Genomic DNA, 27,935 nt, shown 5'->3' with positions numbered 1-27,935 from the left:
AGTCGGGGGTCCCAGCAAAACATTGCAAAACAGGAAAAAATCTAAGGACACAAAAATAAAAGTGATGTGGCAGCGGAAACGCGGTTGCCATGGCTCTGAGCGACTCGCCGCGCCTGGGTGGGATCCAATGTTTTGGAAGGTTCCTCCACATGACACAGGGTTTTGGAATTTTTCAGCTGGTAAATCTTTCTTAATTCAGCCCCCCCCCTCCCCCTGGCCCCAGCCAAGTAGCTCCCTGGCCCTCTGTGTCCCGCGGGGGCGTCAGTTGGAAACGTGCCTGTGTCGGATTACTCAGCTTTGAAACTTAAATTGTTTGAAGAGAACTTGTGTTTTGTTTTGCTGGACGGTCTCTTGGACCAGTCTGATGGCAGAGGCTCCTATCACCTGTTGAGAGGGCAAATTGATTTTTTAGAAAGAAGGCGTGGGTGGTAGAATTGGAATTCCCTCTTTCCCACTGAGTCATCACATCCTAATGTGAGTCATTTTATGACTTGGAGGTTCCCAAAGGTTGTATTTTGAGCTTTGTTTAATAAATATAAATGCATATGCTTAAAATAAAAAATTTTTTGCTAAATTAAGTACTTTTCCATGGATTCGTCCCCTGGAAACATTGGAACTCACTTAGAGAAGACACCTCCTCTTCCCACCTGTTTTTCTCCATGGGTTTGGCTTCACCCCATCTGGTGTCTTCTGAAACAATTGACTTGGTCTGGGAGTCTCTCTGCCTTGGACTTGCCTCTGGGAAAGGTCAGCCTTCAAGCTGGGCTTGACCATGACTAAGGCTCTGTAGACCTTTGCCCTTGGTGACTCATGTCCGCGGTGTCACAGGTCCCTTGGGCTGGAGCCCACCACTTATACACAGCTGGCTGGGGCTTTGAGCGTTCCCTCAACAACAGAAGTCAGATCGCAGCTCAGGAGCCCCCCCCCCCACCCCCGGAGATAGAGAAAATGGTCTTCTTTTCAGAGGGCTGAGTGTTTGCCCAAACTCCAGTCCTCTGTGTGCAAGAACAGACTTTTGAAGGATCCTGCTATTTCAACGCCTTAAAAAGAGGACATGAGTTTTCTAATTAACATGGGCCCTAGTGTTTTCACCATCAGAAATTGTTCTTGGCACCAACAGACTTTCTGTAATTTGCAATTAGCAGGCTGGAATTTCCACCCCCGTCAAGAAAATCATATCTTTTATTAATGAACTGTCTGACACCCTCGTGTGTTTTTTTGTTTTTTTTCCTGCAGTTTTGGTTGCATACTTTTTTAAAAAAGTTAGAGTGGTATGTGTTTAAGGGTAAGCAGGCTGGATTTTGGATCATCCAGCAGAGTTGGCTCGGAGCCTGGATAGACCTCATCTTATGTGCTTTGGGACTTGGTTTCCCCATCTGTAAAAGGGGGTTTGGTGGTATTTGAGCCGTAAAAGGAGATCAAGGATCTGAAAGTGCTGGGCCATGGTAAGTGCCCAGAACATGTCAGCTGACTGTCCACGTGTCCCCTGGGAGCTCGGTTTACTTGCCCGAGTGAGTAAGGCCCAGGTTGGTTTCTTGTCTGGGAGAAGGGTCCTTCTTGGCACAGATGAGCCTTTCCCCTCCTGTCAGCTCTGAGCCATCAGACCCTGCTGTCGTGCCTGCTGTGATGGAGGGGAATGGAGGAACGGCCCGCCCCACCCCCGTCAGGCAGGTGGGGAGCCAGCTCACCGCGGGAGGCGGGCAGACTTCCTGGAGTTGACAGCACACAGTCAGAGGAAGGCTGGGTCCCAGACCCCCACTTCCTGGTTCCCTGAGTGACTGTGTGAGCTGGTGGAGGACACCTAGGGAGGACAGCCCACCGCTGAGAAGAGGTGCCCCCGGGGGGGGGGGGGATGAAAGCTGAGCTGAAATCTGGTCTCTATGCAGATGACGTGCGGATGCCCTTCTAGCCTTGCTCCTCCACGCACTCAGCCCCCAGGATTTCTGTGGTTGCTCCCTAGATATTTATTAAAAACCGAGTGTGCACAGGTTCTGTGCCAGGTACTGGGGGCATATGACCAAGGAGGTCCCTGCCCTCAGGGCATGGATAGTTTCAAACTTGACTACAAGCAGGTCACTTTGAGATGGGATGAGTGTTAGGAGGACAGGGGAACCAGTCCTAAGAGCAAGACCAAAGGATCTGGGGTTAAGAGACATATACAAGACGCTAAGTTAAATGCAGATTTCTTAGTGTGAGTGTGTCCCGTGCAGTGGCACAGAGACTGGGACATACTGGTAGTTAAACAAGTATTCCTTGTTTTCTGAAATTCACATTTAACTCAACAGTCTGTATTTTTGTTTCTTATATCTGGCAACCATGGACCATGTAGTCAGGGAGGGCTTCCCTGAGGAGGTGACTTTGCGTCCAGCCCTGAAGGTGGGAAAGAGGGAGCCAAACGGGCGGTCGGAAGAGTGTCCAGGGGCAGGAGGAACTGCCCCGGGCCAGGGTCCCAGCGTGGGGCTGGGCCTGGCGTGTTTGGGGAACTGAAAGCAGACCCAGGCGCCTGGTGCAGGGTGAACACAAGTGCAACGCCAGTCAAGCCTGGAGAGGTCGCTGGGTGGGGATGGGGGGTCAGGTCAGGCCGGCCGTGTGGACGTGGCGAGCAGTTTGCATTTCCTTCCAGAAGCGAGTAGCTGTTGGAGGCTTTTAAGCAGGGAGATGTCATGATCGAATTCGCGTTTTTAAGATTGCTTTGGCAATCTGGACAGTGAATGAGCTCGGGTGAGGGGCGGGGCCGGGACTGAGCTGTCAGTGCAGTTGTGCGGGTGGGGACACGGGTAGGGGGGTGGTCAGTCTGCCGAGGAAGTGGTGAGGCGGGAGAGAGGGGAGGTGCGGGAATCAGGCACTTCCTCTCCAGCTCGCAGGAAGCGCATCTAGGGCAGTGGCACCATTTTTGTTGTTGTTCAGTCCACTCAGTCGCGGCTGACTCTGCGCCCCCGTGGACTGTGGCCCGCCAGGCTTCTCTGTCCAGGGGATTCTCCAGGCCAGAATACTGGAGTGGGTTGCCATTTCCTTCCCCAGGGGATCTTCCCGACCCAGGGATCCAACTTGTGTCTCCTGCATTGGCAGGGGGAGTCTTTTACCACTGAGCCACCTGGGAAGCCCAGTGGTACCATTCTGGGTGGATGAAATCCTAACTAAGGGGCCATTCCTGACCCCCACCCCCACCCCCCATCTGCTCAGCTCATTAAGCCTGTGCATCCAGGGAGCGTGAGTTTTTCTGAGAGTTAAGCATTTGTAAAGAGCAGACCGAAATGACTTCAGCCATCTTCATGGAGAAGGGAGCTAATTTTAAAAAGCAGAGCCAGGCCTGGGAAGCATCACACGTGGTTTCCTAACCCAAACTGACACTTTGATTTCCTCCCGGTTCGCCTCGAGCCCAGTGGCACGCTCACCGGCCCCAGTGAGGACGGGCTTGCTTCCCTTCTTCCGAGAGCGTGCTCCGTTCTGCTGGGGGTGCTGACGTTAGCCCACCGCTGACACGAGGCTGACTGCTGAGACTGCAGCCCTGCTTGCTGCTTCTGGATGCACTGCTCCATCAGAGGCTTCAAGAGCTGCCTGCCAGTGCTCCACTGAACCAACCCAGTGTCGGGGCCATCCAGCCACAGACCCACTGGCCATGGGGCCCCACGTTCTCCTGGCACCATGGCCAAGTGAGAGCAAAGGCTGGGATATTTCTTGAGCCGTGTGCTTCCCATCCGATTGTTTTTCTCTTACAGAGTCTTGCTGAGGCTTCTGTAGACCCAACTTCTTTGCCCAAAGGAGCTGGCTCTTTCAGCCTCTGAGTAAAGACTTGGAAGAGCCTATTTTGTGCTGGCTGCCAGCCCCTGTTAATTTAGGACAGGGGAAGTTTGCCTGAACATCTGCTCGAGAGACCGAGGTCCTTTATTTCATCTCAGCCCAGAGCAGTAGAAGCAGACTTGATCTTCTTGAGCCTCTGCTGTTCTAGGCAGGTTTTCTGAGTCCCGGACCTAGGGTAGCAACTCGGAGGTGGATTACCTAAAATTATCTAGAACTCGGGCTGAGTGGCTCTGGTTGAGTTTGATTCCTTGTCTGCACCTGTAATAACAGGCTCCTTCCTTCAGTCAGTTCCCTCAAAGGACTCTTCACAGACATGCGGTGATTTCCCTTTGTGGGCTCTCTTTGCCAGAGTGGCCAGTAGCCGGCCATTTCCTGAGCTCTGGCGATGGGCTGAGCACGGGGGAATCCTGAGGTCGGTTTGTGCAGTTAGTCCACCTGTGTTTGTTGAGTATCTATTAAGTGCCAGGCACGTCGTCCCAGGGAGAAAGCAGAGAACAAGACAGCGGCGTGGCCCTGCTCTGTGGGAGCATGTCCCCGCCCTCCATTCAGGCAGCCAGGCCAAATGTCTAAAACTGCCTTTGGGGCCTTAAAAAAATGGAAAAAATGGTGAAAAGACCCACATTTGAAAGGAAAGAAAAATCAGGCACCGTGCCACCTGTCGGAATTATTTTTTCAACAGCAAAATCTTTGTTTGTAGGTGAAATTTCATCTTGAAATGGCAGCAGCTAATTAAAAAGCCACCAAGCCATTCTATAGGCCAGTTGGCTTTTAAAAAACAGAGCTGTGGGAAACTACACCCTGGGCTTCCCTGGTGGCTCAGACCATAAAGAATCTGCCTGCAATGCGGGAGAGAGCTGGTTTCATCCTTGGGTCAGAAAGATCACCTGGAGAAGGGAATGGCAACCCGCTCCAACATTCTTGCCTGGAGAATTCCATGGGCAGAGGAGCCTAGCAAGCTGCAGTCCACAGGGTCTCAGAGAGTCAGACGTGACTGAGTGACTCACAGACAAACTACACATAACATAATACTGATCATTCTAACCATTTGTAGGCCTACCATTCAGTAGTATTGAAATGCATTCACAATGTTGTGTAACACAGCACTATTTTCAGGACATTTCCCGTTTCTGAAACAGGAGATCTGTGCCTGTTAAATAATAACTCTCGCCCTCCCCAGTCCCCGGTAACTTGCAGTCCCTCTTCTGTCTCTATGAATTGGCCCATTCTGTGTACCTCATATGAGTGGGATCAAACCATATTTGTCCTTCTGTGTCTGGTGTATTTCATAATGTTTTTAAGGTCTATACTTATAGTACATATCAAAATTTGCTCCCCTTTTAAGGCTAAATAATATTCCACTGTATGTATCAGTTCAGTCCAGTCGCTCAGTTGTGTCTGACTCTTTGCCACCCCCACGGACTTTGCCACCCAAGGGAAGCACACCAGGCCTCCCTGTCCATCACCAACTCCCAGAGTTTACTCAAACTCATGCCCATTGAGTCGGTGATGCCATCCAACCATCTCATCCTCTGTCGTCCCCTTCTCCTCCTGCCCTCAATCTTCCCCAGCATCGGGGTCTTTTCCAATAAGTCAGTTCTTCGTGTCAGGTGGCCAAAGTATGGGAGCTTCAACTTCAGCATCAGTCCTTCCAATGAATATTCAGGACTGATTTCCCTTAGGGTGGACTGGTTGGATCTCCTTACTGTCCCAGGGACTCTCAAGAGTCTTCTCCAACACCACAGTTCAAAAGCGTCAATTCTTCGGCTCTCAGCTTTCTTTATGGTCCAACTCTCACATCCGTACTGTATGTATAGACCACATTTTGTTTTTTCCTTTATCCACTGATGGTCACTGTTTCTGTCCCATGGACCTCTGTTTTCTTTGAAGAAGCACTTTTCTACTTCAGCCACCGCTTAGATTATAACTGTTACTTACTGCAGTGATGTAATAAACTCTGATCATGTCAACAAATGACTGAGTCCTGGGGCATGAGATGAAGTCATGGCCCCTGAGGGTGTCCTGTAGGATGGGGGAGGCAGTAGAACTGGTAATGGTGGGGGTACCCAGAGGGAATAAACTTGGTCCAAAACAGGGGATTTCAGCTGAGTCTTGAAGGCCAAGCCACCGCCAATGCCTGCCTACCTCCATTAACTTGGTGGAGGAGCTGCATGGGCTTGGGGATCTGGAACCACGTGATGGAAGAACTCAGTTCAGCCAGTGAGAGGCTAAGGAGGAGGGCGACACACCAGACATCAACACTGTTCCTTTCTTGGATTAATTTGTTACTTGATCTTCTGACACAGCTCACACTGCAGCTAGTGAGGACGTGATTTTTTATGAGGACCTGTGCTTAGCTCAAACTGCCTTCTGAGGGGTGGACATGTGTCTCTGTTCGATGACCTATGATCTGTCTTTAACTAAAAAAAGGGAGTATTTTCTCAGAAGAGCTTTGTCCAGGGCTTCACACACTGGACGTACCCTGTCTTGATGCCTTGATATCTATCTATCCGTCCTCTCTTGCTTCCTTTTGAGCAGCAGCTGGTGTCAGCTCCTGGTTTTTCCCTGCCCCCGTTAGCAGCCTTTGGAGCTGCTGACACTTTTGTACACTCAGACACGAAATGTTTACTAGGCACCTACCATGTGTTGGGTGTGGGTGACATGGTGGCAACTCTAACTTGGTCCCCTCCGCAGGGATCTCTTCCCTTTGGACATAAACCTATGTCTTTCCTCGTCATTTCAGGAACTGCACGCAATAGAACTGTAAGGCCAGGACTTACAGGCTGACTTGTTGGAGAGGGCTCCAACCATCTCAGTGCTTGTTCTTTCTGCAGATCATCTCGATTGCATCAACTTTGGTGGCAATCACGACTTTTTATTACTTATTATGTTGGGAAATATGTCCTCTACACATTGAAATAATGCCTGGAAACTCAGGTTCTTTGGGTAAACCTGCTGGTCCAAGACTATATGATTCAAATCTAACCTATCACAGAAGCTGCTAATCACTGTGCTTGCAAAGAGGGGGGGCGGGGAGGGGTTGGCCAAATGTCGGGACACGGTACATACCCAGCCCACCTTGGAGAGTTAATGCTACACCTGAGAAGATTAAAGGCTCTGAGCAGTCCTGCAGTAAAGAAATCCACTTGGCTGACTCTGCCTTTGCCAAATGCTTACTAGCTGGTGGAGCTTGCTTTCCTTTCTCATAAACCCATTTAATATTCTTCAGAGCCAGTGCTCCACAAAACACACTGGAAACACTTGTGGAAATGATTTGTTTCAGCCCCAAACTGCCCACTGGCCGATGTAGGTGGTCAGCAAAAGAAATCTATTATTTGCAAATGCAGAGTTTTGTTTGGCCCAACTTGCTGGCCCCAAACTGGGGAGCCAGTGCTGCTCCAGGGAAGGAGGGTTTACCACTGAAGCCTCTCCGTGCCTGTTGTGACGAGTCACATGAGAGCCAGGCTCTCTGTTGACTAAAAGGTGGAGGGTGGACGCCTGTGCTCCCTCCCTCTCCAAGGCCTCATGAGCCAGGACATTGTTTAAACCTCTGAGGACAGAATATGCGAGCCACCTGTGTTCTCAGACAATGGAGAAGTCATGTCTGGGACAGCCACGGTTCTGTAATGGGGCCCCTGCAACAGTCTTGGCATATGCAGAGAGCATTTTGGAAATAGCCTTTGGTTGAACAAAGCATATTATAAAGTAAAGCATGTAACAATCTTTGTGTTTTAAAGAAAGATGCAGATATTTAAATATAGAGAAAAAAGATAATGGTTTTGGGATGATGGACAATTTCTATTTTTTCCCTGATTTTGTAGCGCTGCCCAATTTTCTATTGTCCATGTGCCTTCTCTTTGCAAAAAGAAATTTGTGTTTATAGAGAAAAAAGTATGTATATGTACATACATGCATACCTAATGCAAACATGCCGGTGCACTTTACTGAAGTGATCGAACTTAGAAGCCAAGATCGGTATAAGCTGGTGAGTTTTTGTCTTAAATCTTCGGTTGCTAAGAATTCCTTCAAAGTCTGTCATTTCTAAATTTTGCAGATGGGCAGCAAATTTGGGAGATGGAGGCCACGGTGGATAAAGACAAGAGCCAGCCTGTAAGCACCCAGACACGCTGACCGGATGCCCTGTCCTGTCCACCCCCCACCCTTGTGTTCTCTTTCCCTCTTTTTTCTCCTTCCTTCACCAACATCCCAGTGCTTTGGACCAAATAGGCATTTAGTGGGTATTGACTTGACAAGTGAATTACATGTTTCTTGAGCATCAGACCCTCTGATTTGTAACAGTGACATCTTAATATACTTTGATAGAGTAAGTAGTAAGTCATCTTTGCTGCAGCTGAAAAGTCAAGTTCCCTTTAATTAGAATTTTGCCTATAAGCCTGCAGGATATGTCATGAGTCTTTTTATTTTTATTTATTTTTATTGAAATATAGTTGATTTACAATATGCTGTTGGTTTTGGGTGCACACAAAGTGATTTGGTTATGTATGAGTATACATATATATCCATATTCTTTTTTTAAAAAAATTCTTTTCCATTATAGGTTATTACAAGAGATTGAATACAGTTCCCTGTGTTATACAGTAAATCCTATTTGTCTGTTTTATATAGAGTATTGTGCATCTGTTAATCCCACACTCCCCACCAGGAGTCCTTTTAGATGGGCTGGCTCACTGTGCTTAGGACCTTGGATAGGAATTTACTTGCGGTTGCAGTTAAATTACTGACAACTTTCTTTCAGAACATGCTTTTTGTTGAGATTCCTGAGTATCGGAACAAGCACATTCGGACTTCAGTGAAGGTGAACTTTTACGTCATCAACGGGAAAAGAAAACGAAGTCAGCCTCAGCACTTTACCTACCACCCAGGTAAGGAGTTCTCTCTGAAGGCGCCTTGGGTGTGAAGAGGCAGCACTGGAGTGCGGGTGAGGACACATGTGATCTGCTGGGCGACTTTGGGCAAGTGACTGAACCTCTCTGAGCCTCAGCTTCCTCATCTGTCAAATGGCACCTTCCTTATGGGAGCTATAGAAATCAAATGCATGTAAAGTGCTTGGGGCCGTGTACATCAATGATATTGGCTGTTGTTATTAATATTTTCCTTTGTGAGGGCAGAATAAGAATGGGGCACACGTAGGCTTGTTTACTGGAAGATGGCAAGGTTGATGACTCCTCTCTCTGTTGTAGATTTGATCACAGTAGGGGCAGAAGGTGAATATGCCCTAAAGTACAGATTCTTAGGGACCCCACAGTAGGTGGTCACCTGGTAGGTAAACAGAGTTACTGGGCGGATCACCAGGCCAGGAGGCCTCATTCCCACCAAGTACCGCAGTCCCAAGACGGGCAACGAGAGCCATGTTTCATCCATTCTTTCATCAAGAAAATATCTGAGTGCCCCCTCGGCGCCAGGGACTGTTTAGGGTGGGCTTCCCTGGTGGTTCAGATGGTAAAGAATCTGCCTGCAATCCTTGGATTGGGAAGATCCCCTGGAGAAGGAAATGGCAACCCACTGCAGTATTCTTGCCTGGGAAATCCCGTGGACAGAGGAGCCTGGTGGGCTACAGTCCATGGGGTGGCCAGAGAGTCAGACACGACTTAGCAACTAAACAATAACAACTATTCAGGGTGCTGGAGTCCCAGCATTGAACAAAAAAGACCAAGAAGAAGAATCCTGTAGTGAGGGGTTGAGATAATAAGTGAGCACGTGAAGTGCACAGACATTGCAGACGATGCTGAGTGTGTTGAAGGAGGGCAGGCAGGGAAGGGACGGGAGCTGCCAGCGCAGAGGGAGGAGGCGGAGGCATAATTTTACATCTAGCTCTTCCCCGAGCTTTCCCCGTGGGGGAAAAGACAGCACACGTCCCAGGGCTGACGCGAACCCACCAGCCACTTTCCGCTATCAGAAAGACCTATAGTTCAAGGCCATCACCCAAGGTAAAATTTCTAACCTAATACAGTTGCACAGGGAGAGCCTCTTGCCCGAGCCCAGATGTTTGATCCCGCCCCTCTGGCCTCCCAAGGCTGTGCTCCTGACCGCCATCTGCCCATCCTCCGCGCACCCCGGTGGCGCTAAGAAAGGTCCGCCCCATGTGCTCTTCTCTCCTCGCAGTCCCAGCCATCAAGACGGAGCCCACGGATGAGTACGACCCCGCCTTGATCTGCAGCCCCGCGCATGGGGGTCTGGGGAGCCAGCCGTACTACCCGCAGCACCCGATGGTGGCCGAGCCCCCCTCCTGCCTCGTGGCCACCATGGCTCCCTGCCAGCAGTTCCGCTCGGGGCTCTCATCCCCCGACGCGCGCTACCAGCAGCAGAACCCGGCGGCCGTCCTCTACCAGCGGGGCAAGAGCCTGAGCCCCGGCCTGCTGGGCTACCAGCAGCCCGCGCTCATGGCTGCGCCGCTGGCCCTGGCAGACGCCCACCGCTCCGTGCTGGTTCACACTGGCTCGCAGGGCCAGGGCGCGGCGCTGCTGCACTCTGGCCCGGCCAACCAGCAGGCCTCGCCCGTCATCCACTACTCGCCCACCAACCAGCCGCTGCGCTGCGGCAGCCACCAGGAGTTCCAGCACATCGTGTACTGCGAGAACTTCGCGCCTGGCCCTGCCAGGCCCGGCCCGCCCCCTGTCAGTCAAGGTCAGAGGCTGAGCCCCGGGTCCTACCCCACGGTCATCCAGCAGCAGAACGCCCCCAGCCAAAGAGCCGCCAAAAACGGACCCCCGGTCAGTGACCAAAAGGAAGTGTTACCCGCGGGCGTGACGATCAAACAGGAGCAGAACTTGGACCAGACCTACTTGGATGACGGTAAGAGGCTTGTCTTCCTCATTGTGCGTGAGTTCGATGCCCTGTAGTCAACCCGCATGCCCAGCAAGCTGACTGTATGGCCAGGGTAGCCTCCTTGACCTGTTTGGGGCCTCGGTGGCCCCCTCTGTAAATGAAGGGAGTTAAATAAGATGACCTTTAAGGCCTCACCCAAGTCTGCATGAATCATTGCCCAACAGGAGCTTGGGGTTGGCGTTAGGGGTTTTAGTTGCCCCCTCTACAACCATGGCAACAGAAAGAGCAAATGAGGGTACTTCTGGCCCTAGGAGTGTCCCCCGGGTCACAGACCGGGTCCATTTAACTGCTTCCACTCTCTTTCCATCTGCCAAATTTAGACCAAGGATAGGGCAACAGAAAGGAAGGAAAGCTAACCTTTTATTCCTGGAGAGAAAGAGAGAAAAAAATAAATCCCACTATATAGTCTTCTGTTGTGTATTTAGGGGAGGTGGGGCGGAGGGAAGGAGAGATCTTGAAGGGTGGCTGCATCGGAAGGGCGTATGAATGGGGGCTCGCGGGCAGGCTGGAGGCTGTCTCCACCACGTGCCCATGGAACAGAGCCGCGCATTGATGCGGGGAAACAGTGAGCTTCCGCTGTGGTGAGCCCAGCTGATGGGCTGGTTGGGCCAAAGAACAGATGCAGAGGCAGCTTTGTGTGTCTGTAGGTGCCCGAGTGGCAGGGCCCAGCCGGTGGGCAGACTTGTTGGAGTGAACGTGGGTGATGTTGGTCTACGATTGCAGGGAGAGAGGGCGAGCTGTGTTGATAGGACTCACCTGGGACCAGCCAGGTGCCACTGCAGGAGCAGAGAGGGCGGGGTGGGCAGAGTGGCCTTTCCCTGGGGAAGGAAGGAAACAGGTGGCTTGGATTTCTGAGTGAGAGAAGGAAAGCCTATCCCACTGGCTGGCATCTGCAGCTCCAGCCTTGCCCTTGACTGGCAACAGCATCTGAGACACCCTGAAATGTCAATTATTCAGGAAAATTTACTCTCGGGAATGCAGCCAAGGCATAGGAAGTAAGGCAAAAAGCTTTGAAATAGCCACAATAGTTATCATAAAGACCGGGTGCTAGATGTCAGACACAGTGAGTGCAGGGCGCTCACTCAGAGACTGTTGACTTTTACTTTATGCAAAGTTTTAACAGTCTGGGTTGTCTTGTAGTTTCCACATCCTCTCTCTAGTAAAACTATCTTTCAAAAACTTCCCCCCCAATGTATCCAGCAAAAGTCCTGAGAACCTCTTAGTTTAGAGTCAGACTGCCGCAAGTGCCTTACAAAGGTGACCTCCGAGTACTGCCGAGGTAATCATGGAGCTGTCTGGTCCTGAACGTTCAAACGCAGATTGAGTTAGGGGCACTGTGCTGTTTTAAACAGAGAGACCCAGGTGCCATCCATTCTCAACGTATACCCGAAATGGCGAAGGTCAAGTGTCGGTGCTTAGCTGAAAGGGGGTTACGTGTAGAAAACTGCACTAATGCGGAGTGCCTTCCCGACTGAGAGATGGGTGGGCTGTAATCCGACCGCTCTCCACGCGTCTGCTCGGGGCGGATCAGGCAGAGGCTCTCCATGAATAAGTGATGGCGGAGCAGGGGCTGGAACCTTCCTCCCCTGACTCTGTCCGGCGTTGCTTTGGTCTCTAGAGTAGGAAATGTGCTGGTCCCTCACACCCTGTCCGTCATCCCACCACACAGACCAACGCGAGCATCTTGGGAAGAGAAGGGGTCAGTCGCTGGTTCTCCATCATGCATCAGAATCCACGGTCACGAGTAAGCTCTGAGCACCTCTTGTTGCCCCAGACAGAGGCTTGTGTTACGGAGGAAGCAGCTGAGCATGGAGACCCTTTGGGGCCTCCTGAGTGTCTTTCTGAACACAGGCAGGTTGAAGGTCAGGGTGAGGATGGCCTCCCAGAGGATCAGTAACATGAGTCGGCTCTAGGGCTGTCTTGGAGAACCAAATACAGTGAACCTGCTTCTCCAGGTGGAGCCTTTTCTTAAGTACCCTCTCCATAAGCCCAGGCTTCTCTGCTGGCTCAGTGGTAAAGAATCCACCTGCCAATGCAGGAGACACAGGTTCAGTCCCTGGTCCCGGAAGATCCCCTGGAGGAGGAAATGGCAACCCTCTCCAGTAGTCTTGCCTGGGAAATCCCATGGACAGAGGAGCCTGGTAGGGTACAGTCCAAGGGGTTGCATGACCCCTTGCAACAAGGGACATGACTGAGAGACCAAAACAACAACAAACCATAAGCCCAGTTCCCTGGAATTTTAGGAAGTATTCTCTGAAATGAGGGTTCTGTGGCTGAAAACGGGGGAGAAACACTTGATAAAACCAAGTTTTTATACCACTTGCTTACTGCAGGACTTCTCAGAGCCTTTACTGACCTCGTGGACATTCTCAGTTTCTAAAACAAGAGAAAATGACTCGATCACCAGCACAACTCCAGGGGGTGCGGCTCACATTGTGTTTGAGTCTACTCTGTGAACAGAGCCCTTCCAGCTGCGCAGCCTGGCGGGCCTGGGACCCCTTTCCCCTGACATTCGGGAAGAATAACGCAGAGGCATCTCAGAGTTCAGAACCAGCCCTGCCCCGTCCCGTGTGCTGTATTCAGGCTTCATGTTCCTGGGGCTGGAGCAGGATTCAGGGCAGGGGATGAGCTCTACCCGTGTGGCCCCAGAAGGCAGCCCTGTGGCTGCTGGAGAGATGCTCTGTGCCTGACTGGTGATGTCCCCAAGGCTCTGCCCAGCCCAGGTCCCTTCAACAGGAAGGTGCCCGTGTGGCCTGTCGTGTGCTCAGGGCTGAGCCCCAGCCAGCACCACCTCTGTAGCTGCCAGGAAGAGGGGTACAGCATCGTCTGCCAACTGCTGGGCTCTGAGGCCCCTCTCACAGACACCTTCTGGCCTGTGTACTCACAGAACGTTCTCAGACTCCGCCGCTGACTTCATGAAGGTGGAGTTCAGACCGGTCAGCTCTCTGGCCTTTCTTCCTGACCAGTAAACTGGAAATCCCGGGGTCATCTCTCTAGTCTGTCTGGGAGGCATGCTAGGTCCTTTTCCATCCCTTTTATCAATTCCTCAGTGGAGATCCCCCCACAAAATACACTCTGGCTGTCCGAACTTCAGCAGAAGATGCTTCTGGGGGCGGGGATGGGGGGCTATTTCTCAGATGCCATTCATCTGCCTTGGGAGTTTGGCAAACTTGACTTTCCTTGGTTGTTTTGTGAGACCTGGGCTGATGTGCTTTGAGGGTCAAAGGAAGGTTCCGCAGCTGGAAAGGGAAGGGGTCACCACAGAGGACTTGGGTCCAAATGCAGACACATCACCCTAGCAGTGGCCACGCCGCCCCACTGTGATCCTGGGGAGCTCCGGCCCTTGGGCCTCTTTCCCCGACCCTTGGCTCACGACCCGGTGTGTCTGGTCTGCGTCCCACCTGGTCCCACCGCTCTCCTTCCCAAACTGCATTCCTGCACACAGATGCTGTCTGTCTTGGCCCCCATTTTTTTCCCTTGGAACTCCAAAATGCAGCTTCTGCTTTCTCCACTCCAAGGATTCGAGACGTTTTCCAAAAGTCTCTTTCTGAGCTAGCAAAATAAGTGATATTCCAGGGCCAGCGTATCCTCACTCCTCTCCTGTGTGCCTGCCTGGACCTAGGCTTTCTTTCACAGTTCTTCTGAAATGCATGCTTTGCACACACGTTCACTGTTTTTGTTGGGTTTTTTTTTTCCCTCTGTCCCACTTGTCCCCTTCTGTAACTGGCTTTTTGCTCTAAAGCCCCCGGCTGTACCTGGGAAATACTTCAGCTCGTAACAGGAGCCTGATCCTGAGAGCCCTGAGCAAATCCTTCCCTCCCTCCTTTCCTGCCCCAACCCGTCCGGCTCCTCCCCCTGACTTCCTCTCCCCCCATCCTGGCCTTCCTTCCCTCCCTCTCCCCCCCAACCACCCACAGGCATTAACTGGTCACCTTCTCTGTACCCTGGTGACTCAGATGGTCAACAGTCCGCCTGCAATGCAGGAAACCTGGGTTCAATACCTGATTCGGGAAGATCTCCTGGAGAAGGAAATGGAAACCCACTCCAGTATCCTTGCCTGGGAAATCCCATGGATGGAGGAGCCTGGTGGGCTACAGTCCATGGGGTTGCAAGAGTCGGACACGACTGAGCGACTTCAGTTTCTTTCTTTCTCTGTACCAGGCACGGTCCTGGGACTCAAGGGTGAGCTAGTGACAAGTCAGAAGTCCCTGGTCTCGTGGGGCGTTTTCCGGGTAAGCGAGGCAGACGTTAGCACAGAAGGTGGCAGACGAGCATCTTGCAGACGGTGGTAGAAAGCCACGAGGGAGTGCGCACCAGTCAGAAGCCAGAGTGTGGCTGGCTGGGGGGCGCTGGCCCCTCCAGGGCACAGTAAGGCTGGCCCTGAGAGGTGGGCTTCGGGGAAGATCTGAGGGGAGGTGGTTTTAGGGAGCGGAGGCAGGAGGCTGTGAGGTCAGAGGCGTGGGCTACTGTTGGTGGGTTTTCATCAAGAGGGCACCGTGAACCGATTTCTCTTTTGGAGAGGTTACTGGCTGCCTTTGGCCAGTGGACGGTACGGAGGTGAGAGATGGAAAACAAGGGGTTTGCTTCCTTTTAGACAAACCCCAATACAAAGGCAGTGAGCCCCATGGCAAGTGTTGTGGGGGGGTGCACAGGGGCAGGGGGATGGCACATTTTACAAAATGCTGCCTTGCACATCCCCTCATTAGTGCAGTGGTTTGAGACGGAACTAGAACTGCCAGAATGGGGTGAGTTTACAGGGAGTTCTGAGCCCTCCCCTGCCCAGAACTGAGGGGCAGCTGCACATTCTAGCACCAGGGCACCTGCATGGGCAGGTCGGCAGTGTGTGCGCCATGCGGGGGGGCAGGCGGGCAGGAGAGGCTCCGGGAAGCGGGGCCTCGGAGGGGACTCCTGTGGGTCCCGTGGGTGACACGGTCTCCAAAGAGCTGCGGGTTCGCAGGTCATCAGGCCGTCCCGCCACGGGTTCAGGGTGGCGAGCCTGCGCCAGCAGCCTTGCGACTCTGCCGCAGACAAGAACACCGGGGACAATGGGGAGGCACGGAACTCCAAGGAGACCCTCCGTCCCCTTCTTGAAGTATCTTGGGGAGAAGGATGAGGTCTCAGTGATGGCCAGAGCCTCTGCCACACATGGCAGATGGGAAGTGTGTGTTCATACAGCTCAGAAGAGCACACACCAGTCTGTTTGGTTGTGAATCTACTTTTCTATTCGTCACAGGAACTAAACAATCATTTCTTGAAATACATTAAATAAGTGTGATTATTTGTACATATTGAAATGCAGGCACACTCAGAAATGAGAGGCGTATGCTGGATTTCACCAGGTGGACCACCGTGTAATTACCACCCGGTCCATGCAGGACGCCGAATCTGGCTGGAACCCCAGGAGCCCCCCACAAGGGGTCTTCTGCCTTCTACACAAAGGCGGCCGTTATCTGCCCCCCAACCCTGGGAGTTGGTTTTGCCTTCTTGTGGAAACAGAAGTCAGGCAGCTGCGCTCTCCTATGTCTGGCTTCCTTCCACCATGAGTAGCCTGTGAGACCCAGCAATCGTGGGTGTAGTTGAGGTTCATTCATCCTGTTGTCCATGGAGGGAATTTCCTACAGCCTCTATGTCCATGTTCCTGTCGATAGAGAGGACTGGGGTCGTTTCTCATTTTATGGAGAAGCCGTATGACCACTCTCGAACTCTTCTTTTGCCCTCCACACAGAGGGTCAGGAGTGGAGCCCTTGCCAGATGGTTTTCCAAAGTGGTCATACCAGCTTCGACGCCCACTGTGGTGCAGGGGGTCTTGTGGAGCAGTTGGAAGGGTAGTTCACTTTGCATCTTCTGACTCTGGGGCCAGCTCTCACTTCTGATGAAGAGACCCAGTTACAGGGGACTGCAGACCCAGGGGCAGCAGGCTGTGTGGGTACAGCGGCTCTGACCCCTGCTTGGACCAGGTACTTAAACTCTCTGGGACTCTCTGTTCTCCCCCATGAAAACTACACCTCCTGCTCAGATAGTCAGGACTGCCAAACACGCATTAAGATCTGCACTTGTAAATAAGGTTCCTAAAAGACGTTCAACAGTAATCATTTGCTCCCTTAATAGTAACAATGGTCATCCTAATAGCCTACTTCCCTTCAGGTTTCTTGTGGTGCCTTCTGCAGCCTTGCCTTTATTTTGGTCACTCTAATGCTCTGACCTTTTTTTGTTTGATGCGAATACTCCACGTGGACAAAAGGTAGGGAAAAGCCCCAGAGAAGGCGCCGACCTGTGACTCTCGGGGGCTGCCCTTCCGGCCCCCAGAAGCGGAGGGTGCACGCGCTGTTCACCTTGGGGCCCAGACACGGCCCAGGTTCACCTCCCTGGTGCCTGCTCTCTTCCTGCCCCGGGAGAGACCTGGACAGGTTAGAGTGAGCCCCAAACTGGCCCATGGTGGCAAGGCAGCCCCCAGGAGCTTTTCCTTGAAACTCGGGCACCACATGGGTACACTGGAAGGAGCCGGCCACACCTTGCGAGATTCTCCGTGGAGGTGCTTGCCTGGGGCTGCCAGGTAGTTGGGCCAGAGATGCAGCCGGCCACACGAAATGTTTGCGGGACAGGAGTCTGCCCTCAGCGCTCTGTCCTCCATTTGGCCTTGTTTGAATCTTCCCCTTCCCTTGTTCTGGGGAAGGCAATGGCACCCCACTCCAGTCCTCTTGCCTGGACAATCCCACGGACAGAGGAGCCTGGTAGACGGCAGTCCACGGGGTCGCAAAGAGTCGGACACAACTGAGCAACTTCACTTTCACTTTTCACTTGCATGCATTGGAGAAGGAAATGGCACCCCACTCCAGTGTTCTTGCCTGGAGAGTCTCAGGGAGGCGGAGCCTGGTGGGCACAGAGTCGGGCACGACTGAAGCGACTCAGCAGCAGCGGCTTCCCTTGTTCCCGGTTCTGGACTTGCTTGCCGTCGTCTCTGTAAGACGGGTTGAATGGAGCTTTGAGTATTAGGTTTCATGCTTACTTGTGACCTTGGGCAAGCAACTAGCCTTGCCGTGCCTCAGTTTCCGTGCCTCAGTTTCCCCATCCGCGGAATGGGCATGATCCCGGCTCCTCCCTCATAAGGCGGTGGTGAGAGTGTATTGAGTTAAGGCGTGTCATATCTTAGGAACAGGGCTTGGCCCAAAGTACTCCTCGATAAATGTTAGCCACTCTTTCTGTTTGTGGATTTAATTGACTTTTTGGAGGACAGGGTTCAAAATTTTTACCATATGTCTACATAAGAGAATAAAAATCGGCTATTCTGGTCTTTGGTGATGAGCCCATGTGCCCTTAGGCCCTGTCTCTCCCACATGGGCTGGAGTTGGGGGCACAAAGCCCCAGGGCACAGGCTCAAGGTTTCCTTCCCAAGCTGCTTTCGGGGGCCTCGGGACACCTTCCCGCACAAGGGGCCGATGCCCTGGGCCCAGGGCCAGCTGGGAAATCCTCGTTCGCATGCCCCCTGCTCTGCGTGCCCGGCGGGGCATGAACGTCAGGCCCAAGTTCTGCTAGTTGTGCCATTGGCAGAGGGTCCCAGGCTTCTACCCAGAGGCTCAATATGCCAGAGCGTGAGAACCAGGCCAGGGAAGAGTGGACGGACAGACAGGCGTGCCCTCCAGCGTGCAGGAAGTGGGGAAGTGCGCGTGCCTGGCACAGCTTTGGCAGGTCAGGGGGCTTTCACTGGGGCTGCTCAGGGCCCAGGGCAAGGCTGTCACAAAGGAGCTCCTGTTTGGAGAGGCGTGTGAAGCCCGTGACAGCCTGCCCGCCGCTGACGACGACCGTGTGTCCGGCCGCCGCATTGGCCCAGGAGGGCTGGGCTTGTGGGCAGCCTCCCTGGGGGCAGCGGCTCTGATGGAGGCTGACATGCAGGGATTCTCTGCTCTGATGAGAACTAAGCAAAGTGGTTGCCTGGCTGATGGCACCATGGAGAGTGTGATCTGGATGTTGTAGTGTGGGGATGCGCAGGGCACCAGAAGGCACCAGAAATCCCAGGGTTGAATTCACATGCCTTTTGTGGGCGCCAACAGAGTCTAGGCTTCTGCTGAAGGCTTTGGTCAGCCGTCATTTTTAAAGTTCATTAAAAGGTATCTGTATTTTATATAGGCAGTATGTCTACATGCTTGAAAAAAACAATACAAAAAGATACCCAGTGAAGTCTTCCTCCCATTTTTGCCCTGCTCCTTGACACCAGTTTTCTCAAGCCTTCTAGAGTAGGATTTCTTTTTTTCTTTTCTTTCTTTTTTTTTTTTTTTTATCACTAATGCCACCCTTTCCACTTAGGCCCCTTTTAAAATAATTTTTTTCCTAATCACCACCCCCATGAACTGTCAATCCCATAGTGTCAATCCCAATACCTGTTTTGGTACCAGGCCCTTTGCGGGGCCACAGACCATTGTAACATGTAAGATCGTCCTCCCCGTTGGGGGTTATCCTCCCAATTGGGAATGCACGTTGTGGTTTCTGTTTGTAATCGTGAGCACATGCAGATATATCTTCTTTTCCCCCTTGGTTCTACCAAAGGGAGCAAAACATGCCCACAGGCCCCCGTGGACGGGGAGTGAGCGTCTCTCGCTATCACAGCAGCGCTTACGCACCCGTCACGCAGGGACCAGGCGGGCATGTCAGGGGCCCGCTCTCAGGAATGGGATGTCTGCTCTGAGGGTCCAGCCTTGACTCGGGGCCTGCTGGCTATAGAGTTTCTGGAATTGTCTTCCCTGGCTTTCAGGCTGGTCTCAGCGCTTCCCTCCTTTGTGACCTCAGGCTGACGATAGTGGCCCCCGACTTGGAGGGTGATTGCAGGCATGGAAATGGGAGCCACCCTATAAGGAAAGCGCTTTGACCCGCACCTGGCATGCGTGGCAGGTGCTCAGTGGTTCACACTCTTTTCCACCAACATCGTCGTCAATTCTGGGCCAGTGCTATGGACTCAGTGTGTGTGTCCCCCTCAGTTTATAAGTTGAAGCGCATCCCCCGGTGTGATGGCTTTAGGCCATGGGCCCGGGAAGTGCTTAGGTCCCGAGGACGGAGCCCCACAGCTGGGGTCGCTGCCCTTATAGAAGAGACCTCCGCTTCCCTTCCGCCGTGTGAGGCAGTCATCTTGGAGGAAGTAGGCCATATTGGCCGGCACTCTGATCTTGGACTTCTCTACCTCTGGAACTGTGAGAAACAAATATTTGTTGTTTATAAGCCCGCAAGTGACTGTTTTGTTATAGCCGCCCGACTGGTTGAAGACAGACGCAGGAGGGGCAGAGCTGGCTCTGGAGAGAGCCCTGAGGCTGACTCTTCGCCTGGGTCATTGTCTCCTGCTGGGCTGCTGCTTCTTAATTCGGCAGAGGGAATTCAGAGTCTCCCTGGAAAGGGCCGAAGTCCAGAAAACTGCTTGCCTAGACAGAAGTCCTTCCAATGAATATTCAACCCTGAAGCTCTAATACTTTGGCTACTGACGCAAAGAGCTGACTCATTAGAAAAGACCCTAATGCTGGGAAAGATTGAGGGCAGGAGGAGAAGGGGACGACAGAGGATGAGATGGTTGGATGGCATCTCTGACTCAATGGCATGAGTTTGAGCAAGCTCCAGGAGATAGTGAAAGACAGGGAAGCCTGGCGTGCTGCGGTTCATGGGGTCGCAGAGAGTGGGACACGACTTAGGGACTGAGCAACAACAGAGAGACAAGCCCACAAAATTTGTGAGAACTCGTGGTTGACGATCACTGAGGTGGCAGGTCTGCCTCCCTCTCCCCAAGGGGAGGCTTCTGTCCCGGGGGCACCTTTTTTTGCTCCTCCTGATGCTTCCTCACTTTCTGAGAACCTCAAGCTTCTGGCTGTGGCACTTAGCTGTCCTTTCATCCCAAATCACGCCTACTTTGCATTGCTGGCTTATGAAAATTTAAGAGGCCACGTTCCAGCTGACTCCAGACCCAGAAGTGCTCAGCCATCTTTTTGAGATTCTGCAAAGCAGATGTTTTCAAAGGAATGTGCTCTTGCATTTTGAGGTCAGATGCTACCAGACCACAAGAAAGTCCATTCTCAGACTTGCTGTCCACTCAGCCTGCATTCCAGAGCAGCCTCTGGCCCGCAGAGAGCAGACAGGGCCCCAGAAAGAGGACCAAGGAGATTGTCTGGTGTCATCCGAGGGCCCCCCAGTCAGCCACCAAAACCCCCAGTTTTAACTGTGCTGCCTTCAGTTTCCACCTTCAAAATGAGGTTATGATCTCGTGGCCACAAGCAAATATGCTGGTGAAGGAATAAGGTGATCAGTTAAGCAAGATATACAAGGAGGTGAGCGTCCCGACCTTTTTCCCAAGGCTCTTCCAGACGTTCCCTCTCACTAGCAGAGCCCGCAGAAATTGCTAGGGCTCACTTCCTCCCTCGCTGTAAGTGCCGGGCAGGCTGGAGATGTGGCTTATTTCAGGATCATGAGCAACTGGGTGATTATTGTAACGTCATTCCAGGCAGGACTGTACTTGTGATGGATCTTGCCTTGTCCCAGGCCATCACCTAAGATCATCCAGAATGCGTGTCTTAAAAAAACACATAACTCCCCAGTATCAGCTTGAGCTGTAATTCATTTCTCTCTAGCAAAGTTAGAACTTGAAAGGCGATTTAGTTATTTGAGGCTATGAATTATATGGGAGGGGGACAGTCAATCAAATCTTATTTTAATACTAGATTTCTACTTTGTACTCTCTCCCTTCTCCTGTATCAATAGACCCATTTTAAATAAACAGTAAAGTTTATTTTCATAGGAAAAAAACCACCCTTCTTTAATGGAACAGCCCTGGTTTTGTTCCACAGGGTTGAGATTTGTGTGCATTTTGTCTTTTGTCACCCCCGAGCCTAGTTCTGGGCTCTCTTTTCTTGCTGTGGACCAGCTCAACTTTATTTTAGCACCATTTTCTTTTACTTTTCATTCCTTTCCAAAAACAAAAAGAGAAAGGCTTTGTTCTTGGGAAATGATGAAACCATTTCTCTGGCTCTTCTCCACCACATTCCTGACACCTCTTTAATTTGTTATTGACCCTGGGATCTGGTTAGCTGAGACTGTGACTGTAAAGGCAGGGCTGGAGCCTGTTTTGCTCATCCACGATGTCAAGTGTCTCTCTCGAGGTGAAGCCAAGGCACCCTGAGGGTGGAGTGTGAAGAGGGAGTCTGGGCAGGTCCTCAGAACCAACCCTGCTCCTTCCTGGCATCAGGATGACATCGGCAGCACCCCTTTCAGCTGCCATGAAATCAGATCTCCAGCCAGGCAAGTGAAACAGTGTGTGCCGTGGTCATTTTACAATGAGCACCAAGTACCCCAACTCGATTTTATGATGAGATTGTCTGTTGCAGGCGGTTTGGACTTAAGTCCCAGGCATGCTGCAAACCAACAAATGGGTTTCATCTGAAGCCTGTTAGTTCCACCCCCGGGAAAGTTGAAAGGCCGCTCCCTGGTTGTTAGTTTCCAAAACCCTGGACAGAGTGGAGGTTCTGTTGCATAAGCCGACGACGTGGGGAACGCCTTTGAAATGTTCCGCAGCCGGTTCTTATAGATTTCTGGAAGTTGATGGTGTCTTTTGAATGCTCAGCTTTATTGGAAGCCTAAAAAAGAATTGACCCAAAGTTGATGAATGCACCCTTTCCACTTCTTACAGCTGGATTGAGTTGTGGTCTGCTTTAGGACTTGGCACGGGGGCGGCCCACTGGTGTTCCATGGGCCGGATTGAGCCTGCAGATATTTTGTTTGGCCCACGCAGTATTTAAAAAAATATTTGGATTAGATGCCAACGTTTAAAAACCAGGAGATTGCACATAAAAATACAGATTTCCGACTTTCCTTGGAAAATCCAAACATCTGGCCACCCTAGGCCCCACATTCTGCATGGCAGCTGCCTGGAGTCAAAGTCAAGGCTGGTCTGAGCAGAGACCCCCTCCTCTAGACAGAGCATGTACTTGTCCATAGCTGCCCCCACCCCTTCCTGTCTCCTGAAGACGGATGGAGCGTCCCTAGTAATTTACCAGCACGTTGGTACTGTTGCTCCTCTTACACTTGGCCGACCTCGCTCAGCCAGGGTTTCCATTAGACCTGTTTGGTGTTCGCCTTTGTAACCAGTCCTCTGGAAGCGCCACACACGTCTGTGGCTGCCTAACCCAGTGCCTGCTGCACAGCGGGGACTTTGGAGGTGTCAGCTCCCTCTTTCTTCCCTCCCCCTCCTTGTGGCTGGAGGTAAGATTTAAACACACCTTTTTGGATGAAAATGCTATAAATATATATACAGAGAGAGTATCACAATGTACCTACTTACCTACCCCCCAGCTTCAACTGTGGTCAACTCATGGCCAGTCTGGTTTGTTCTACACCTCTACCTTCAACCACTTCCATTTCACCATAATAATTTGAAGCAAATTCTCTACATCAAAAATCCTGGATACTAAAACCATATCATTTCATGTGTAAAGATTCAGTATGTGTATCTAAAAGAAAAGGGTTCTGAAAATACTCATAATATACCACTAATGTGCATGAGGCTTAACGAAAATTCCTTAAAATCAGGAAATACTTGGTGTATAAAGTTCCAGCCATCTCACCCATCTCATAAAGGGTTTCTCCTGGTTTTATTATTCTGTAGTTTGAGTCAGGATTCAGACCAGGCCCACAAAGTGCCCGTGGATGCCTTTAGTGTCCAAGACTGTTGTCATTCAGAAGTTCCCCCTGTAGATGAAATGGTAGGAACTCTTTTTTATTTTATCATCATCATTATTATTATTTAGCAATTTATTTGTTGAAAAAGACCAGATTGTTCATCCTATAAAATTTCTCACAGTTCGGCTTTTACCAATTATGTCCCCAGGGTGAGGTTTAGCCTGTTCCTTTGTCCTCTGTATTTCCTGTAAATTGGCAGTCAGTTCTAGTGCTTTCATGGATTTGGGTTTAATTGTTTTGGGCAAGACTGCTTCATAGGTGGGAGCACCTTTCTGTCAGGAAGAACATGGTGTCAGCCGCCATCTTCTTGGTCACGTTACCAGCTGCTGATGGGCCGCGCTGAACTGCATTAATTCAGTGGTGCAGTGATTGCAAAGTGGTGATTGTTGTTGTTCAGTCACTAAGTCATGTCCAACTCTTTGCAACCCCATGAGCTGCAGCACGCCAGGCTTCCCTGTCCTTCACTATCTCCCAGAGTTTGCTCAAACTCATCCATTGAGTCAGTGATGCCATCCAACCATCTCATCCTCTGTTGCCCCCTTCTCCTCCTGCCTTCTATCTTTCCCAGCATCAGCGTCTTTTCCAGTGAGTCACCTCTTCACCTCAGGTGGCCAAAGCATTGGAGCTTCACCTTCAGCATCAGTCTTTTCAATGAATTTTCAAGACTGCTTTCCTTTAGGATGGACTGTTTGGATCTCCTTGCAGTCTAAGGGACTCTCAAGAGTCTTCTCCAGCACCACAGTTCGAAAAGCATCAATTCTTCGGTTCTCAGCCTAATTTATGGTCCAAGTCTCACATCCGTAAAGTGGTCATATTCTGTTCTAATTCTGTCTTCCCTTCCTCTCTGTTAGCTGGAAAAGTTCTATAAAGAGAAACTTTCCTTCATCAACAATGGTAGAATTCATATACGAAGAGCAGAATGAATGCTGGATTCTTTCCCTCTATTTACCAGTTTTTAAAATAATGGTTTGGTTCATTAACATCCTCCAGTGGTAATCAATTAAGGACTTTTTTTTTAAGTACCATTATGAACTCATAGATTGAAACATAATTGACGTTTTAAGATTTTAATGGGCTTTTTTCTTGTTTCTTTTGTCTTTATCATTTGATGGATCTAAATAATGACTTCCTCTCCTTTCTCCCCCTGGCTTATGAAGCAATGTGCTCACATATTCTGAGGCATCAGGAAAGAAAGAATTCTATATGTAAACTGAGAGTTGTATTCCCTACATGTGTGAAGGGGAAAATCATAAAATAGTTCTTGAGTGCCAGCTGGCTGAGATACTCCTTGCAGCATTGTGTGGCTTAAATAGTTTGCAGGGCAGGGGAAAGTTTTGTATTGACGAGAATGTAGAGGGCTTCTATAAATGAAACCCAAAGTAACGGTAGCTTAAACTAGATAGATGATTTCTTTCTCATGTAACAGCACAGACATAAGCAATCCAGGGCTGGTATACTGGTCCCATGGTGCCAAGAGTAGGCTCTTTCTTATCACTCTGCCATTTTTAGGGTGGTACCCTCATCTGTACCATCTAAGATGGCTCCTGGATGCAGGAGAGGGTCCAGGAAAGGGGGGAAGAAAGGCATGTCCCATCCCTTTAAGGTCATGACCTGGAAATTGCATTTATCCGTGTATCTGATGCCTCATTGGCCAGAGCCTTGTCATATGACCACAGTGAGCTGCAAAGGAGGCTGGGAAATGTAGTTTTTATATTTACTCACCCATGTGCTTAGGGTAGCACTGGTGGCTCAGAGCTAAAGTGTCTGCAATGTGGGAGACCCAGGTTTATCCCTGGGTGGGGAAGATCCCCTGGAAAAGGAAATGGCAACAGCACGAATACTCCAGTACTCTTGCCTGGAGAATCCCACGGACAGAGGAGCCTGGTGGGCTGTAGTCCACAGGGTTGCAAAAAGTTGGACACGACTGAGCAACATCACAACCATCTGCAGAGCTAGTGGAAAACAGATACACAAGGAGGTTGGATGTTTTGTTTTGTTCAATATTCTTAGGAGTTATCTTCATCTATTCCACAAACATTTATTGAATGCTTCCTATATGCCAAGTGCAATTTTTAGCTCCTGGGGGCACAGCAGTGCATAATAAAGGTCCTTGCTTTCAAGAAGCTTACCTCCTGGTTAGGGAACCCAAACAAATAGCTAAATAAAGATGCAGTTGTCTCTTCGTATCTACAGGGACTTGGTCCCAGGACCCCCCTGCAGATACCCAAATCCATAGCTCCTCAAGTCTTTTATATAAAATGATGTAGTATTGGCATGTAAGCTATACATTTCCTCACGGATGCTTTAAATCACCTCTAGATTAATTGTAATACCTGATACAAGGTAAATGCTATGTAAACAGTTGCCTAGCTTTTAGAACTATCTGAGCTTTTCCCCCCAAATATTTCAGTCCATGGTTGGTTGACTATGGCTGTGGAACCGTGGATGGGGAGGGCTGACTGTGTATAATAATGTCAGGCGGTTATAGTCTATGAAGAAAATCTAAAGCAGCAGAGGGAAGAGGCCGTACACATCCAGTTATTGCTGATTCTCCTCAAATTCAGGGAGCCCTTCTCCTCAGACTCAATCCAGGAACCCCAGAACATTTATTGCCTTTTTCCCTGAAACGGGGCTCTTAGCTTGCTGCTGACATTGAGGGCCTGCTCATTTGTCCTGGGGCCTGTCCCGTGCCCTGTAGGACACTTAACAGCAGCCCTGGGCCCCCCTCACCAGATGCCGGTAGCACCCCAGCCCCCACGCACCCCAGCTGTGACAACCAGCGGTGACTGGTAACTGCCAGATATTCTCTGGGAGGAAGAGCTGCCACCAGTTAAGAACCACCAGTCAGAAGGGTCCAGTGCTTGATTCTGGGGGAAACAGTAGCTTCATAGTGTTGAGTGTTGACCATAAAGCTCCGTTTCGTAGACTGGAGAGTTGTTGGCTCCCTCGGGGTGTGGGAAGCCCCTGGGACCTCCTTCCTGGCTGCGTTCAGTGTTTTCCCTGGTGAGGGCCCAGGACAGTGGCTTCAGGATCAGATGCTGGTAAGTGGCTGTTACCGGAGCAAGCTTGACTCGGAGCCCCACGTGGCCTCCTCCTTGCTTGTCGCCTTGGGCGAGGCATGTGTGAAAAGCAATTTATAGACTTGTGTGCCCCACAGATATGGGGGAAGGCCTCCCCAGCATGGGGTTGGTAGGCTGCTGCCTTAGGAGACGGCCAGGAGGCGTCTCCCTGGGGCATTTCTGTTCTTGGTTTACCTTTAATCAACTGCTGCCCATTCATTCATTCCTTCTCTGAATGGATATTCACTGGGCACCTACTGTCTTCTGGGCTTTGTGCCAGAAGCTGGGCTAAAATAGTGACTGCAGTAGACAGAGGCCCTCCTGGGACCAAGTCTCTCGGGGAGATGCTAATCAGAAGCTGGATGTGAGAGCTGGACTGTAAAGAAGGCTGAGCACCAAAGAATTGATGCTTTTGAACTGTGGTGTTGGAGAAGACTCTTGAGAGTCCCTTGGACTGCAAGGAGATCCAGTCCATCCTAAAGGAAATCAGTCCTGAATATTCATTGGAAGGACTGGGGCTGAAGCTGAAACTCTAATACTTTGGCCACCTGATGCGAGGAACAGACTCATTGGAAAAGATGCTGATGCTGGGAAAGATTGAGGGCAGGAGGAGAAGGGGATGACAGAGGATGAGATGGTTGGATGGCGTCACCGACTCAGTGGACCTGAGTTTGAGCAAGCTCTGGGAGATGGTGATGGACAGGGAGGCCTGGCGTGCTGCAGGCCATGGGGTCACAAAGAGTCAGACACAACTGAGGGACTGAACACCAACCACCAATAAGTAATGCGAATTTCAGATGGGCTCGGTGCTGAGTAAAACACAGAACTGAAGGTAGAGGAGGGTGTATCTATCTTCAGACGGAGCGCTCAGGGACAGCCTCCTTGAGGAGGTGACCTTGAGCTGAGGGCTGATGGAGGAGGTAGGGCCAGGGAATTCCAGACAGAGGAAACAGCCTGTCTGAGTGCTGGTTTGTGTGGAGGAGAGAACAGAGGCCTGGGGTAGTTGAGATTCACGACCAGAAGATGAGATTTTAAGGGCAGGCCAGACCTCAGAGCGCCTCCGAGGCCATAGCAAGAGGTTTGGATTTGATTCCTGGAGGGAAGGGAAGCTGCTGGCAGGTCGAAGGTTGCAGTCTGGATGTGTGTTTGACAGGCTGGCAAGTATAGGAAATAATTACAATGTAACAACACGCCCTCTCAGTTAATAAGCACCTTTGGAAGGCAGAGACTAATTATCTCGGAAATCACAGCTATGAGACCAGGCTGAGGAGTGAAGCCGTGATTGGTCTCAGGTCTCAAAGCTCCAGGCTCAGGGGATGAGCTGTTGGAAGCATGCATGTAAGAGAGTAATCTAGATTCAATTCATAAACAGAATGGAGCCTTGATCTTGGGCCTTTCACTCTGTGTTTCTGATGAGACATCAGAAAATTAGCTTTCCCTCCAGACCCATGGATCTGCCTGCCTCCTGGACACCGTATGTGGACACCGGCAGGAACCTTGGACTTGGCCAGTGCTCAAGTGAGCTCATTA

General features: G+C 50.9%; 1 protein-coding gene across 8 annotated transcripts in view; it reads left to right on the top strand.

Annotated features, from left to right (window-relative positions):
• Positions 1–27,935, top strand: part of NFATC2 (nuclear factor of activated T cells 2) — a 154,634-nt gene that overhangs the window by 101,187 nt on the left and 25,512 nt on the right. For all 8 annotated transcript variants that reach the window (XM_081560329.1, XM_081560331.1, XM_081560328.1 and 5 more), the window contains 3 exons: positions 7,853–7,908; positions 8,555–8,681; positions 9,922–10,611. In XM_081560329.1, coding sequence (XP_081416455.1) covers positions 7,853–7,908; positions 8,555–8,681; positions 9,922–10,611 — 873 coding nt within the window. The remainder of the gene's footprint in view (positions 1–7,852; positions 7,909–8,554; positions 8,682–9,921; positions 10,612–27,935) is intronic.

The sequence above is a fragment of the Giraffa tippelskirchi genome, chromosome 13, assembly GCF_054371585.1.
Source record: "Giraffa tippelskirchi isolate mGirTip1 chromosome 13, T2T-mGirTip1v1.2.pri, whole genome shotgun sequence".
NCBI classification, from domain to species: Eukaryota; Metazoa; Chordata; class Mammalia; order Artiodactyla; family Giraffidae; genus Giraffa; species Giraffa tippelskirchi.
Note: the sequence above shows the minus strand (reverse complement) of the source record. Positions and strands in the feature narration are given on the sequence as shown.